Source organism: Brassica rapa, chromosome A02 (genome assembly GCF_000309985.2).
Source record: "Brassica rapa cultivar Chiifu-401-42 chromosome A02, CAAS_Brap_v3.01, whole genome shotgun sequence".
NCBI classification, from domain to species: Eukaryota; Viridiplantae; Streptophyta; class Magnoliopsida; order Brassicales; family Brassicaceae; genus Brassica; species Brassica rapa.
Window position 1 is genome coordinate 2,431,791 of NC_024796.2, and position 14,914 is coordinate 2,446,704.

At 37.6% G+C, this 14,914-nt stretch overlaps 4 protein-coding genes across 7 annotated transcripts; 2 read left to right on the forward strand and 2 right to left on the reverse strand.

Annotated features, from left to right (window-relative positions):
- The first annotated feature begins 102 nt into the window (after positions 1–102).
- LOC103850888 lies at positions 103–4,383 on the forward strand. 2 transcript variants are annotated; one of them, XM_009127683.3, is made up of 6 exons: positions 103–342; positions 665–1,683; positions 1,763–1,831; positions 1,912–2,110; positions 2,223–2,312; positions 4,038–4,383. In XM_009127683.3, the coding sequence occupies exons 1-5, from the start codon at positions 336–338 to the stop codon at positions 2,291–2,293; spliced, it is 1,365 nt and encodes a 454-aa protein (XP_009125931.1). In that variant the 5' UTR covers positions 103–335; the 3' UTR covers positions 2,294–2,312; positions 4,038–4,383. The 2 variants fall into 2 exon arrangements, with proteins under 2 accessions (XP_009125931.1, XP_033139765.1); XM_033283874.1 differs by lacking the exon at positions 103–342 and having other exon boundaries at positions 349–1,683.
- On the reverse strand, positions 2,092–4,302 carry LOC103850887 (WAT1-related protein At5g13670). 2 transcript variants are annotated; one of them, XM_009127682.3, is made up of 7 exons: positions 4,066–4,302; positions 3,917–3,979; positions 3,721–3,837; positions 3,393–3,642; positions 3,098–3,259; positions 2,847–2,995; positions 2,092–2,766 (listed from the first exon to the last, which is right to left on the reverse strand). In XM_009127682.3, the coding sequence occupies exons 1-7, from the start codon at positions 4,242–4,244 to the stop codon at positions 2,547–2,549; spliced, it is 1,140 nt and encodes a 379-aa protein (XP_009125930.1). In that variant the 5' UTR covers positions 4,245–4,302; the 3' UTR covers positions 2,092–2,546. The 2 variants fall into 2 exon arrangements, with proteins under 2 accessions (XP_009125930.1, XP_033139767.1); XM_033283876.1 differs by lacking the exon at positions 3,917–3,979 and having other exon boundaries at positions 4,066–4,271.
- Positions 4,384–6,604: 2,221 nt separating the features above from the next.
- Positions 6,605–10,987, forward strand: LOC103850890 (alpha-N-acetylglucosaminidase). 2 transcript variants are annotated; one of them, XM_018656138.2, is made up of 18 exons: positions 6,605–7,032; positions 7,122–7,195; positions 7,263–7,477; positions 7,567–7,688; positions 7,757–7,842; positions 7,909–8,003; positions 8,099–8,180; positions 8,266–8,372; positions 8,517–8,547; positions 8,723–8,840; positions 8,954–9,004; positions 9,114–9,223; positions 9,299–9,401; positions 9,468–9,560; positions 9,638–9,748; positions 9,829–10,070; positions 10,140–10,456; positions 10,540–10,987. In XM_018656138.2, exons 1-18 carry the CDS (start codon positions 6,733–6,735, stop codon positions 10,776–10,778), a joined length of 2,496 nt encoding a protein of 831 aa, XP_018511654.1. In that variant the 5' UTR covers positions 6,605–6,732; the 3' UTR covers positions 10,779–10,987. The 2 variants fall into 2 exon arrangements, with proteins under 2 accessions (XP_018511654.1, XP_009125936.1); XM_009127688.3 differs by having other exon boundaries at positions 6,610–7,032; positions 9,468–9,566.
- Positions 10,988–11,224: 237 nt separating this feature from the next.
- LOC103850891 (cycloartenol-C-24-methyltransferase) lies at positions 11,225–14,326 on the reverse strand. Its single transcript, XM_009127689.3, has 14 exons — positions 14,143–14,326; positions 13,963–14,063; positions 13,422–13,488; positions 13,262–13,335; positions 13,094–13,178; positions 12,957–13,012; positions 12,816–12,870; positions 12,583–12,630; positions 12,413–12,496; positions 12,213–12,329; positions 12,038–12,121; positions 11,820–11,945; positions 11,621–11,718; positions 11,225–11,535 (listed from the first exon to the last, which is right to left on the reverse strand). Exons 2-14 carry the CDS (start codon positions 14,043–14,045, stop codon positions 11,484–11,486), a joined length of 1,029 nt encoding a protein of 342 aa, XP_009125937.1. The 5' UTR covers positions 14,046–14,063; positions 14,143–14,326; the 3' UTR covers positions 11,225–11,483.
- Between the last annotated feature and the right edge of the window lie 588 nt (positions 14,327–14,914).

Below are 14,914 nucleotides of genomic sequence, written 5' to 3' on the forward strand. Positions count from 1 at the left end.
AATCAACTTAAAGTCTTTACATCATCAATGTTAAATCTGTAACCAATCAGAGCTAAATGAAGTGTATGGGATCGCAAAATTTGATCTTTATAGACTTTTGAGTGTCTCTTGATGATCCTTCCTTCTTCACTTTTCCTTAAACCTCAACAATCTCACTCCTTTTAATCCACAATTGAAAGTTTCGTCTCTTTTATATCAAAAAGCTCCGATCTTGGGACTCTCCTGTTGGATTCTGGGTTTTGACTTCGCCGGCGATCAATCTCACAAATCGCGTTGGAGCTACTTAAGAGACTATATGAACTCTTAAGAAGAGCTCTGTGATCTAGTTTCCAGTGATGCAAGGTAAAAGCCAGAGGCTTTCATGTTCTTTAGGGCTCTGAGTAAAAAAAAATCATACCTTTTCTGTTCTTTGCATTCTCAAGAACAACTTTTCGATTAGGCTATGCTCAGAGTTTCGATATCTCTATAATATATATGTGTGGGCATCTCAAAGGAGTTTGTTTTTATCATTTATGCCTAACCTGTTCTCATTTGTGTAATGTTCTGTCATTGAGTCTTTATCTCTGTGGCAATATGATTCTGTTCTTTTGTACAATGCAATGTTGTTATTGATATTATTTTTTTTATTCTCTCTCTGGCTGGTTGTGACTGAGAATGGAAAAAGATCGTGGCAGACAGGATATTGAGGAGGTTCCATGTTCTGGTTCTTCTAGAATGGAGTTAAAGAGGAGTCATCAGTGGCTGACAGAAGAGTCCGGGTCTGAAGTGTTCAGTAGCAAGAGGCAGGTGGTAGAGATTGATGGTTTCTCAACTCCGCATATGAGTTTATCTGCCTGGGAGAGTTCTCTTGTGCCTAGACAGTTGACTGATTGCTTATTTGATCCTGCTAATGCGCAGCATTCAGCACATCTCCTTGGCAGAAATATTTCTTCTGCAGACAGTCAACATATTGAGGAGCAATCAATTGGTTTTCCGGTGGTTCATGGTAGCTCATTTGATCTTGACGCCATTAGAAAGGTTAGAGTCAATGAAGTGTGTGAATCTGGAGACATACCCGAATCCATGGTTCAGTTTTATGGTGAAGGAACATCAAGATCATTTGGAATGGGTCCTTCATGTGATAGCACGCTCTCCTATGGCCAAACCTGCAGTAATATTGACAAGAGCTTCATCTTGCCAGGCCCATTGCCTGATGGAAACTTCAGTTATGACAAAGGAGATGAAAATGTCTTCTCAACGTTTCAACCATTTGAGAAAGGAGTAGAAAACTTTGCATTGATGAGTCAGTCTCTATACACGGAAGGCAATGAGATGGCATTTATGGTCTCAAGCCAAGGGAGAGCAGACCAGAACAATGATCAAGTTAGTCACGCGGATAGAAGCAAGACCATATCTTTCGGAGATTATCAGAGTTCACCAGTTCATGTTATCAACAGTTTTGAGAACTTCAACCATGCCCCTAAAGTTCTGCTTCATACGGAAGCAGAGGAAAACATGTCTTTCGAATTTAGAAGCCCACCCTATGCTTGTCCTGGAGTTGATACCTTGCTCGTGCCCAAAAGTAAGGACTCAAAGACAGCTAAGAAGGGTTCTACAAACACATTTCCTTCAAATGTTAAGTCCTTTCTGTCAACAGGAGTGCTTGATGGGGTTACTGTGAAGTACTACTCGTGGTCACGTGAGGTCAGTATGTTCTTTTACCTTTGCTGAGAAGGAGCCTCTCACCTTTTACTATTCTGTGTGCTGAAACGTTATCTGGCAGAAAAATCTCAAAGGAGTTATAAAGGGGACTGGGTACCTATGTGGTTGTGGCGACTGTAACCTTAATAAAGTAAGCAACGTGATACGAATAGTTTAAGTGATTCACAATTGCGTGTCATCTGTTAATTTTCCAACTGAACTGTGCAACAGGTTCTGAATGCTTATGAGTTCGAGCAGCATGCTAATTGCAAGACAAAGCACCCAAATAACCACATATACTTTGAGAACGGAAAGACCATTTATGGCGTTGTTCAAGAGCTGAAGAACACACCTCAGGAGAAGTTGTTCGATGCTATTCAAAATGTAACAGGATCTGTTATCAACCATAAGAACTTCAACACCTGGAAAGGTAATAAATATTGCATCATAGACATTTTAATTTATTACAAAACAAGATACAAAAAGCCAATCCTTGTAGGTTATCCAGCTGAAATGATGTTTCTACTTTCGTATGTTTTCAGCTTCATATCAAGTTGCCAGCCTTGAGCTTCAGCGGATCTATGGGAAGGATGTTGTCACTTTGGCATCTTGACAAGAAGAACTATCAACTGGTAGGCTTTACATTCTTGTTCTCTGTAACTATAGCTTCTAATAATGAATCAGAACCATGAACTGCTATGATACCCTTGTCTGATGAGTCTAGTTCCCTTACTGAAGTATCTAAACTTCTGCTAGCACTCCAAAATTTAAGACGCTTATTCTGACACACCAAACTATTTAAGACTAATCAAAAATCTTCTGCAATAATATAGAGATACTGGAACTAAAATCGGCATCTTAGAGTCTCAGACCGATTCTTGAGACTTAGTTGGTGCCTTGGGGATCATTATCTTGTCGCTTTTGTGTACTACTTGGTTATTATCAAGCGTTGGGATCTTCTGTTCGTCAAATTTTACCACAGTCCCTGCACATCCAGCTTTTGGTAGAAGATCCCCTACCTTCTCCTTGCTTTTACCCCATAGTACCAAATATATTCCAATGACAATGACAACTGATCCAACAACCCTACAAATTCAGGAAGACCCATTTAGTGAAAATCAAATATCTAACTTTAGATCTAGTCTTGAATCAAGGCATTTTATTACCTTCCAATGTACATCTTTTCCAAGAAAATGAAGGAGCTGAGAATAGCAACAATAACCATGCTTAGCGGGTTAAATGCGCTAACAAACACAGGTCCTCTCTCTTTTGATGCCCATCCGGTGATATAGTATGATAACCCTGAGACAAGTCCCTGTGTGATAGTAAACAAAACTTATCTCAGTAAACACACACACACACACACACACACAAAGGGTTTTACAATAAATTTTAGGAACGATAGCACTTGTAGTACCCCGTATATAGAAGCTAATAGCCTCATGTCCGGGTGGATTTTCCAGGCAGACATGTTGTTCCTTTCCAATATCAATGCCATAACAGTAGCCTCCAGCATCCCCATACAGCACATTAGTGCTGTTAGCGAGAGTTCAGCTTGATATGAGTTCAGAATGTTTGCCTGCAAAAAAAAGAACAGAAGTTTCTCTGTTACCTTACCTTACTTACCTCTCCATGACTTGATTGATTTATTTGAGAATAAGGTCATGTGAATTTGGCTATAGAAAGTTCTGAGAATAGGGAATGGATTCTACCTGTAAAATGATGTAACATGACCAGGTGAAGCAGCTTGCTACAAGCATGATTGATCCTTTTCCTGTATCTTCCTGCTTTGGAGTATTCATAACATGTGACTGCCCATTATAGCTCCTTGACTTGCTTGTCCAAGGCAACTCAATGACATTCCCTTTCACGAACGTCATGAGCATTGCTCCTCCAATAGCCACCATGGTTCCCGCCAGCTTTGCCTGGCTGTGACGCCTTTTGATATTCACTTTCTCCAGCCTTTCAATAGAAACCCAGTAAAAAAAAAAGGTTCAGTAATACAGTAGTATATGCATTTGCAAAGATAGAGAGAGTTACTTGAAAATGCAGGCCATTATAAATGTTATTGCAGGAAGTGCATTGCACAAAGCTGATGTGAATGTTGCAGTAGTAAGTTTCATCCCTGAGTAGTACAGGTTTTGCTCCACCACAGGCCTACATATATTTTTCATTTAAACACATAGGAGTCGGTGTCTACCATTGTGGTGAAATAGACATGATGTAACAGTCTTACTCAAATAAACTCAGGATGGATATTTGAAATAAGATTTTGAAAGTTAGCCTTGGTCTTGAGTTCCTGCACAAGACACAAGAGTTTATTTAGCTTCATAGTGTATGTTTTTTTTGTTTTACAGACCTTGAACCAGAAGGAGAAGAAAATACCTTTCAAGGATGAGGGCGAAAGGAGTAATGAGAGCAGCAGCAACTGCCATACGGTAAGCAACCAAGACGTGAGGGCTCATACCTTGGTTCAAAGCTAGTTTCGCTACTATAGACATCAGTGCATACAAAAACTGAATGAAAACAATGGCTATGAATGGCCTTGCTTTCTGAAACTTCATTTTTTTTTTGTTTGCAGCTTCTCTGCATAAAAAACCTTTCTAATGGGGTTTAGAAAAGAGCTATGTTTTGGTTTGTTATAAGGACAATAAGAAAGTTATATCTATGCGTGTATGTATATATGAATTTTGTTTGAAGCCTCATAACGTCTTCATATGTTTCATTAGCATTTGTTTTTAAGTGCAAGGAATCAACATATCTGCCTAAATAAACAGGAAGGCCAAAGAGCACTAAACTCGTGTTTTAAGAGGTAAACATTTCTTAATTGGTTGGGTACTAACTCTCATACATTCACTTTAATTAACTTGGCAGTTTCATATGACCTTATTATTATATTTTTGTTGCTACAAAATTTTATTGATCGTCTAAACCGATCTATATAAGGAATGCCACTATATAAGTCTCATACCACTTTATCAACAGCTTCCGATGGATTTTTATTCGATTATAAAATAACATAACAACCTTGATAAGTAGCAGGGACCTAACGTAGAGCCATGTAAAAGCATCAGCCTAGTAGTACTAATGAGATCAGATCATTATACGTCACAAAACTAAAAAGCGAGACCACTTGATAATACGGTATGGAAAAGAAAAAACAAATATGTTACGCAAAAGACACCATTATTTACCAGCAAAAGTATGGCGACATTACATGGTTTCTAATCATCAACATCAACTCGACTCATAGATAGAACTGTTAACGGAAACCACTGCAACACGATGCTTTTAAAAGTTCTTGCGAGTTTTTAGAGTATTTACGGTAAAATTTTGCATGAAAGCTATGGGAAAAGTAACAATGCAAATAAAATATGGTTTTTGAATATTGTTTAAGGAATATTGGTTATCTGATTCACACAATGCAAAGCTTTATAATATAGTATTAAATTATTCATAACTAAATTATATTAGTATGCAAATAAACTATTTTGAAATAATACAAAGTTACAAACCTATCAAATTAACAAACAATGAAGAATGTAAGTTTGGTATATCTCGAGACTGAAGTGGTCGGGCACCTGCAGCTTATGATCCACAAGGTGTTTTCGTAGGTCGAATATGAGAAGAGAGCTTGACCATTCTGATGAAAATTTGATGGCTGATATTCTGGTCCACCAGTGATGACAACCAAAACAAAACAAAACGATACATGGCAATTAAAAAGAGGAATTACTTTTTGGGTGGCCACATGAGAGATATATATAGAAGTTAGGTAGGTTTTTAAATATAAGAAAAAAACTTACTTATAGAAAAATACACTGAAATAGAGATGCATCCAAATGAAATGAGGAGAGTCATGTAAGAAAACTAGTGCACCTATGGAAACAAACTTAAATATGTAATGTAATTTAGGAAAATACAAAAATGGCAATAAACCAAAGTGCTTTCCTTTCGCAGTATCATAATAATGATCTATATATTGTTGAAATGAAAAAGAAATTAAGCTTATGGTGGTATGTCCATACATATGGTTCTCTTCTTTTTATAGTCTATAACCATATGAAGCCAAGAACGATTTTTATTTCAACTTCCTTAAGATTCCTAGGGCTGCTAATGTAGTAGCTAGTAAGTTAGCTAGGGAAAGTAGAATCTGTGGGTTAACAATGTTATATTATGAAATATTAGATGGCTGACAAAAAAATGTATGATCTCATAAGCCATCTCCTCACCCGCACTGCACTTTCAAGCCAATATGATTCATTATTACATTTCTGCTCATCAAATGAAACTGATCAATCTTCATAAGAACAGATTTATAGTAACATAAGCACGTAGTAGCTGCATCCTCGAAACGTTTTTCATCAGTGAGATGATCTGCCCAAGCCTCTACAACTACTTGTTTCTTCGTTAAGTTCATGCAGTCAGGAAAGTAGCCATCCCCTGCTGATACAATGTTCTTAAGAGCACTATCAAAACGTTGCAGTTTAATGTCAATGTTGAAAATGCATCAGCGGTTCAGGCATTGTTTCCAGCTCCTGAAGATAAGGTATAAATTCTTTTGGATCACGGTGGGAATTGAGTGCCACGATAGCTGCAAGGTTCAGATCATAAAGACCTAAGGCAGCTTCAAAGACTGCCTCATAATCTTATACAATAAAAAAATATCTACAAAGAAACGAATTATCCGAATATTTTTTAAGTTTTCCGAATTTAACTTGGATTTTTAGGTATTTCCATTTTTTCTCTTTAGATTCGAAATAAACCTCAACTATTTCTAATTCGGTTTAACTTCACGTTTTATGAAAAAATTAAAACCCGACTTGAACCATATTTCCCAAACGGTTTAATCCAAAAAATGTCTGAACGGATCAGAAACACTCTAATTCGAATAACTCAAATACCGAATAGTCTGAACTGACCCAAACCGAAAATCCGAACCGAAAACTCGAAGGTTCGTCCTTTTTTCTCTGTTTTCAGGTTGATTCTACAGTACTAGAAACAGAGCCGGTTTAATGTTCTATAAACCGGTTTAATGTGTTCATTTTTCACATGGTGATCACTTGGCTATGGCATCTGCATATCTACTCTTATCACCGTCACTCCCTCGTTAGTGACGAGCACACCATCAAACTCACCATGCCTCCCATCAAATTCGCTTTATTGGTTCTGTTGATTCTTTCTATCCACTCTCAGTCTCTGTCACTACAACATCCTGCTATCAACCCTCTGCTTCACCGTCTGGACTCCCTGCGACCAACTTCATCAGTACAAGAATCAGCAGCAAAGGGTTTACTCCAGAGACTTATTCCCACCCATTCTCACAGCTTTGAGTTCTCAATTATCTCAAAGGTTCTTCCTTTTCTTCTCCTTACACTCTGTTTTCCTCTGTTTTTCTCTGTTTTCTACAGTACTTAAATAGTATTTTTTTGTTTCACTAGGATGTTTGTGGTGGTAGCAGCTGCTTTATAATTGAAAACCATGATGGACCTAGAGGAAATGGGCCTGAGATTGTGTAAGTAACATCTGGTTTAAGTGATCAGATTGAGTTTGTGTGTTTTTAACACTTTGTGTGTTTTCAGGATCAAAGGCACAACTGGAGTTGAGATTGCTTCTGGTCTCCATTGGTATTTGAAGTATAAATGTAACGCTCATGTTTCTTGGGACAAGACCGGTGGCATCCAGATTGCTTCTGTTCCACTCCCTGGACATCTACCTCGTTTAGAATATTCTAAACGCATCTTGATTCGCCGTCCTGTCCCTTGGAACTATTACCAAAACGTTGTCACATCTAGCTGTAAGACATCACATATACACTTACTAGATTCTAAACTCCCCTCATGAGTCAGTGATTTATATAATGAACTATTTTTATTTTTTTTACAGATTCATATGTTTGGTGGGGATGGGAGAGATGGGAGAGAGAGATTGACTGGATGGCATTGCAAGGTGTTAACTTGCCTCTAGCATTCACTGGCCAAGAAGCTATTTGGCTAAAGGTTTTCAAGGTAAAAAAATGTTGTTATTCCACTTCTTGTTGTATGCACTAACTAAGTTATATATTAATCTTGTTTAGAGGTTTAATATCAGCAAAGAAGATCTAGATGATTACTTTGGTGGACCAGCGTTTCTCGCTTGGGCTCGCATGGGGAATCTTCACGCGTAAATAACCTTCATCTCTGATATTTTTCAGGCTCCTATCTCTGATGATGTCTAACTACATCACAGGTGGGGTGGTCCATTATCAAGAAACTGGCTAAGTGATCAGTTGAATTTGCAGAAGCAGATACTTTCTAGGATGCTAGAGCTTGGCATGACTCCAGGTCAAAGGAACAATCACTTTCTTTTGTTCTCAGATACTCAAAATCTCTCAATAGATTGTTTCTCATGGCATCTTATTGTTTTTCTGCTCTTCTAGTACTTCCATCATTCTCTGGAAATGTTCCATCAGCTTTGAGAAAGATATACCCTGCGGCAAATATAACTCGCCTTGATGACTGGTAAGTCACTACACGTAGTGGATACTGTTTATTCTTCACATAAACATATCATTTATACGGTGTTTGTGTTTCATTTTCTTCTCAGGAACACTGTGGACGGTGATTCTCGCTGGTGCTGCACTTACCTTCTGAATCCTTCTGATCCTCTCTTCATTGACATTGGAGAAGCTTTTATTAAACAACAAACTGAAGGTAACCCTGATGCTACTTCTGTTTCCATAATCTTAGCAATTTAGGCACATACTAATCAAAGATCCCACCTGATCACAGTCTTCTTGATATAACTATATGTGCATATATGCCTTTAATAGTATCTTGTTTTTCTTTTTGTCTCAGAATATGGAGAGATTACTAACATTTATAACTGGTAATTTTCTTCAACTTGCACCTGAAATAGGCAAATGATTTCTTGCAACTTTTAATTTTGTTTTTGGAGCCAGGTGAGTATTGGTGATTTAACCACAAATCAACTCTTTTTATATGGAAGGGTGATTATACTAATCTTAAATGGCTTAGATGTTAACCACTTGTGTTTAATGCAGTGATACATTCAATGAGAATACTCCTCCCACAAGTGAACCTGAGTATATATCTTCACTAGGAGCTGCAGTGTACAAAGCTATGTCCAAAGGAAACAAGAATGCTGTATGGTTAATGCAAGTATGACCACTCTTTTCTATTTTTACCCTCAAGTGGTATATTCTGATACAAGCAGTGGTGTTCATGCCATGATCTTTATAATGCTTCCTTACTTGAGACACACCTTTCTGCAGGGTTGGCTTTTCAGTTCTGACTCAGAGTTCTGGAAGCCACCACAGATGAAAGTAAACTTTTAATGATTAAATGCTGATAGAGTCTGTTGAATTATTTTTAGAAATGACTTTTTATTATTTCAATATCACACTCACACCCTCCTTTGCTTGCGTTCTGCAGGCGCTCTTACATTCTGTTCCCTTTGGAAAAATGATAGTTCTTGATCTATTTGCTGATGTCAAACCGATATGGAACACGTCCGCACAATTTTATGGAACTCCTTATATCTGGTAGTATATCCTCTCTATCATGCTGGTACTTGTAGAGTCTTATTTGTTTTTAATTGAAAATCGGATGAGTTTCAGGTGCATGCTTCACAACTTTGGAGGCAACATTGAAATGTATGGTAATCTTGACTCAATTTCTTCAGGACCTGTTGATGCTCGTGTCAGCGAAAACTCAACCATGGTATTCTCAAGAGTACATTCACACTTTGGGACTTGCAATGAATGAACTTAACAGTGTTTCTGATAGGTCGGAGTAGGAATGTGCATGGAAGGAATAGAGCACAACCCAGTGGTTTACGAGCTAATGTCTGAAATGGCATTTAGAGATGAGAAAGTTGATGTACAGGTACAAAATACACTCTTGCTACTACACTTGAACGTGTTTGCTCTATTAACTTTTAATATTTGGTTATATAGAAATGGCTGAAGAGCTACGCACGCAGAAGATACATGAAACAAAATGATAAAGTCGATGCCGCTTGGGAGATTCTCTACCACACTGTCTACAATTGCACTGATGGAGTTGCGGTATGGTTTATTTTGGTCACACTGCTGCATCATCTCTCCTTAATTAGTTAATGTATTTGCTTTTAAATTCTCTGTTATAGGATCATAACACAGACTTCATAGTCAAGCTACCTGACTGGGATCCATCTAGTTCTTCTCTCCATGGAACAGATACATACATGATCTCCACAGACACATACGAAACAAAACGAAGGTTCTTGTTTGAAGATAATTCATCTGATCTGCCTAAGGCGCATTTATGGTATTCCACAAAGGAGGTGATCAAAGCTCTCAGGCTTTTCCTGGAAGCTGGAGATGATCTGTTTGGGAGCTTAACATATAGGTAGGACTAGGAGGAGTAACTAGAAAATAGAGTATCTGGTTACAGATTCTCATGTGTTTTTGCTAGCAGGTACGACATGGTTGATTTGACGCGTCAAGTTTTATCGAAGCTAGCAAACAAGGTGTACATGGACGCAGTGACTGCTTTTGTAAGGAAAGATATCGAAAGCTTAAGACGATTGAGTGAGAAATTTCTTGAGCTTATTAAGGACATCGACGTGTTGCTAGCTTCGGATGATAACTTCCTTCTAGGGACATGGGTTGAGAGTGCAAAGAAGTTGGCCAGAAACAGTGATGAAAGGAAACAGTATGAGTGGAATGCTAGAACGCAAGTGACCATGTGGTATGACTCGAAAGGTGTGAACCAAAGCATGCTTCATGATTATGGTAAGAAATGGATCTTTTTTTAAAGTAGATTGAGCTTTTTTTTTACAAAACTGTTTATCTTATGTGTTCATTATCATAATCAGCAAACAAGTTCTGGAGTGGGTTACTTGAAGACTACTACTTACCACGAGCGACATTGTATTTCGATGAACTGTTGAAAAGCTTAGAGGATGAGAAGAAACTTGAGATAGAGAGATGGAGAAGAGAATGGATAATAATGTCACATAAATGGCAGCAGAGTTCATCAGAGGTTTATCCGGTTAAGGCAAAAGGGGACGCTTTAGCTATTTCTAGGCATCTGTTAAGTAAGTACTTCACATGAGTTGCTAAAAAGTAGATAATTGACATTAGTGTAGATTTGAGGATTAGTGTTGGAGACTCTGCCTCATGTCTTCCAATAAAGACTTACTTGTCTCAGTTGAATCTTATTAGGCCTACTCTACATATCCTAAAGCAAAGCCCAACAAAACTATTATGGCCCACTTATTAATGTTGTTGATCTCAAAATCAAAACTAATTTGGTGGGAGGAATCCAGCTCATGCATGTTTCAGGTATCAGTTACGTAAATGAATCAATCTTTGAGCAAAATTCAGATTCGTTAAGGAAAAAAAGAAACATTCTTTTTACCACTTGGCTCAGCGAATCTTTTAGAATATCCAATACAAAAGACGATGAATCCGAAGTCCACGTCTGTTCGTGGAAGTGGTCCAAGTGGACCCACTTCTGGATCGGATCATGGCAGAAAGACGACAAAAAGCGAGTACTGAGATCTAAAATTGAAAGACATTGTGTGATTCCAAGATCTTGTGTGCATGTGCATGTGCATGTGCATGTGACTCAGTAACAGAGTGCAGCAGCACGTGACACAATAAGAACCATCCAAAATAAGTTTGGTGACAAGGTTTTTTTTTTTTAGAAAATAAAAGACATATGAAAAACACTGCAACAAAAGGACATGAACTAGAACAAACAAACAAAAAGCAAATTGAGAAATTTTGTCAGCTTCACTTAGCATCTCTCATCCGCTCACTCTGGCTTCCGGGCCAAGAAGAAATACATTGGCGTGAAAATCTCCCTCCTGTTAACACACAGAGATTTAGAAGTTGATATTAGTATATCAAAACTAGTTTGAATATATATATATAAAGGTGGGATCCTCTCACCTTCCACCGTCGACTAATCCTTCTGCGGCCTTCTCCAGAAAATCTGACACCCTTTGGCTTCCTTTAGGCGCAAGTCTTATGTACTCAAGGACCTTCACCTATATAAATAACAATGACAAGTTCAGATATATGAACAATCAGAGTAGTTAATGAATGAAATTAGGCAGATGAGACGACAGAGCAAGTTTTTGGTGGTTACCATGTTTTTGGTTATGAACCGTCCAACAGCTGTTAGGCGGAAGCTACTGAGCGAGAAGTGGTTTTTGTCCAGAGGTAAGTACCATGGGACTGGCGAGTCCTCCGCCAGATCCTTTTCCCATATCACCTTTCATACAAAAGGTGATGATAATAGTATTTTTAAAATATTGAAATGTTTTGTGTTTGGAAATAGAGAGGGATATGTAGTCAGATACTTACTTCAAAACCAGCCTGCTTCAGAGCTTCGAGGCATTTTGAGGTCAGCCTAATGTCAGGGAGACCATCTCCAATCTCTATCTCTGCCTGCACAATAGAGACTTTGTTTATATTCATGTGGGTAATTAAATAGATACAAATATAATATGGATATATGATGCAAGAGAACACACTAGACCTTTATTTTCTGATGCTGGGCGTTAGAAGGGTCAAATGCATCAGTCATGCACCACTCATAGGCAGCAAAACATTGTCCGGGCTTTAACACTCTGAAGATCTCTTTGTAGCATCCATACTGTTGTTGAGATTTTAAAAAATGATGAATCATAAATGCAGGGAAGAAAACAAAAAATAGATTTGTTTAGAAATTTGACATACTGCATCAGGTGCGTGGCAGGTTGCCTCTATAGCATAAACTGCATCAAAAGTGTTTTCAGGGAATGGCATCTTCATGAAGTCAGCCTGCAAGATTAGTAAATGGCAATCATGTTTCCCTATCAAAGCAACGATTTACAATGGTAATCACAAGAAGTACGAATTTAACTGACCTTGACAAAGTTACATGTCTTGTCGACACCTGCAAGTCGGTTTAGTTCCTACAAAGAAGAGGATTTCCAATATGAATTGTAAGGAAGCCTTTTTACAAAAAAAAATGAATTGTAAGGATACAGGAAAAAAAAAAGACCAGAAATCAGATAATGGAATTTATAAAGTCATATATTATCCACAATCCTGAATGAACCAAAATCAAATTCATCATTCACAGATATAGATATGTTACCTTGCCTCTGGTGATCTGGTATTCATTATTGTTGAGCCCAGTAACAGATGAATTGCTGCAGCAGAGAAAATACAAACATTAGTCTAATGTACAGGATGTAAAGAATAATGTGTTATTTTGGTATGGTGTAGTCATTTTTACCTGAATCGTGCAATTTCTCTCAGTGGTCCACCAATTCCACACCCCACATCCAGAACCTATTAAGAAATATAAAAGGAAATAAAAATCTATTGACAAAATGGACCACTTTTGGAGCACGCAGCTAAAGTTATCAAAACCTTTTGTCCTGGTTTAACGCCAAGCTGAAGAGCAAGAAAGTGCTCGTGACGTTTGATACTCTCTCGAAGTGATTCTCCCTTCCATCTGTTAACCCAAAAAAACTCATGCTGATTAAATAAATAACTAGTAAGGTGGTAGAACTACAAACAGAGTTGTAGAAGTTAGACCTGTGTGCAAAGTGGAAGGACTCTCCCCAACCATACTCATAAAAGCTAGTAGCAAGGTCATAGTACTTATTAACCTGAAATGTTATTAGAATTTGCTAGTCAGTAACTAAATACTTTTTCTCTATCAATAATATGATTCCTCAAAACACAATGGAATTACCATGTCAGTGTAATTAGCTTTTCGCTCTTCCTCGTCACCTCCATGGAAGACATGATATTGCTCATACCTGAATCACTAAAGGTTTAGTAATGTCCAGCCAGAAGGAAATTAATGAGAAAAAAAAATCATTTTGATGCATGCCTTTCTACATCTTCGAGAGATGAGATATTTTAAAAAAAAAGAAACAATTGTTTTTAAAAGAGTCAGGGGGCCCTCGAGAACGTGACATAGTGAGATACACGTTAAAAGTAAACAAGGGGACCATCGCAATCTACTTTATATGCTGTACTGAAAGCTCAGTTCCAAACTTAGGTGATTGATTGATTATTTCATTTCATAGGATCTGATTTAACGAACATTCAATGTTGTTGACCTTAAGAGTTAATAAACTAGGCCGTAAATAATAGAATAAGATGTTCTTAACAAGAGTGTGTGGATCACAACATGCATGAGAAGAAAACGTTGAATCGGGTAATGAAACAACGAAACGATCGAGTGATAATATCAAACGATGCGTTTGAGAGAGGGAGAGAGAAAATACTTTTCGACGGCTGTGAGAACATCGGACTTATCGATGTTTCCACCAAGGTTGGAGGCGAGATCCAGAGAGCCAGTCTTTGACATTATGCAACGATCTAAGATCTGCGACAAATAGTGTGGATAACGTCGCAAAGCCCCAATGGGATATTAAAAATATGTAACGAGGGAGGAGGAGACTTACAAAGGTTATATGAATCGGAGAGTAGTGGCGAAGAGCACTTGTTAATGAGAGAGACACCTGACTACTTGTACTTGGCTTTCGCTTATAAAAGGATTGAAGTGAGAGAGATCACAAGTCATAACAGCCAGCGTGGCAAAGTGTGTGAAACTACCATCATGTCCTCCTTTTCTAGTGGCAAAATAATTTACTAGTCTTAATTATTGGGTTCCGTAAAAGCCCACCAACTACAGAGTTGCACGGCTTTCAATTTTTTTACAAAGATCCCCCGTTCCGACAATTAATCTCAACTCTAACCCAAAGATCTTCAGTGTTTCACAATAACCATTGTCTTAATTTCAAACTAAACCCACAATTAATTTAGTTTCTTTCAAGTAACTTTCAGTTTGATATACTTGGCCACCTTGGTTAAATGATCATCTTTGCAAATTGCAACTACTCCCGCTGATTCCAACTTTCGGTTTCGGACATGACCGACCGTAAAATTTTGAGAGATTATAGACGTTTTAATAAAGATTTCAATATGAGAAAAAAAAAAGATTTCATTATGAGTCTAAAATTTTTTAAAGTAAATTTAGGAGCTAAGCATATGTAGCATGAAATGAATGTTTCATCTGGTTTGGCCAATGATCGGATCCTGCTATTTTTGGATCATACCTTGTTAAGATAGTAAATGTTATAAAAATTATATAATGTTTCGGCTAATCGAGATTTAGGGATTAATTGCAGATTGGTAAAGACTTTATAAATTTTTCATTCAAAACAAAAACTGAGT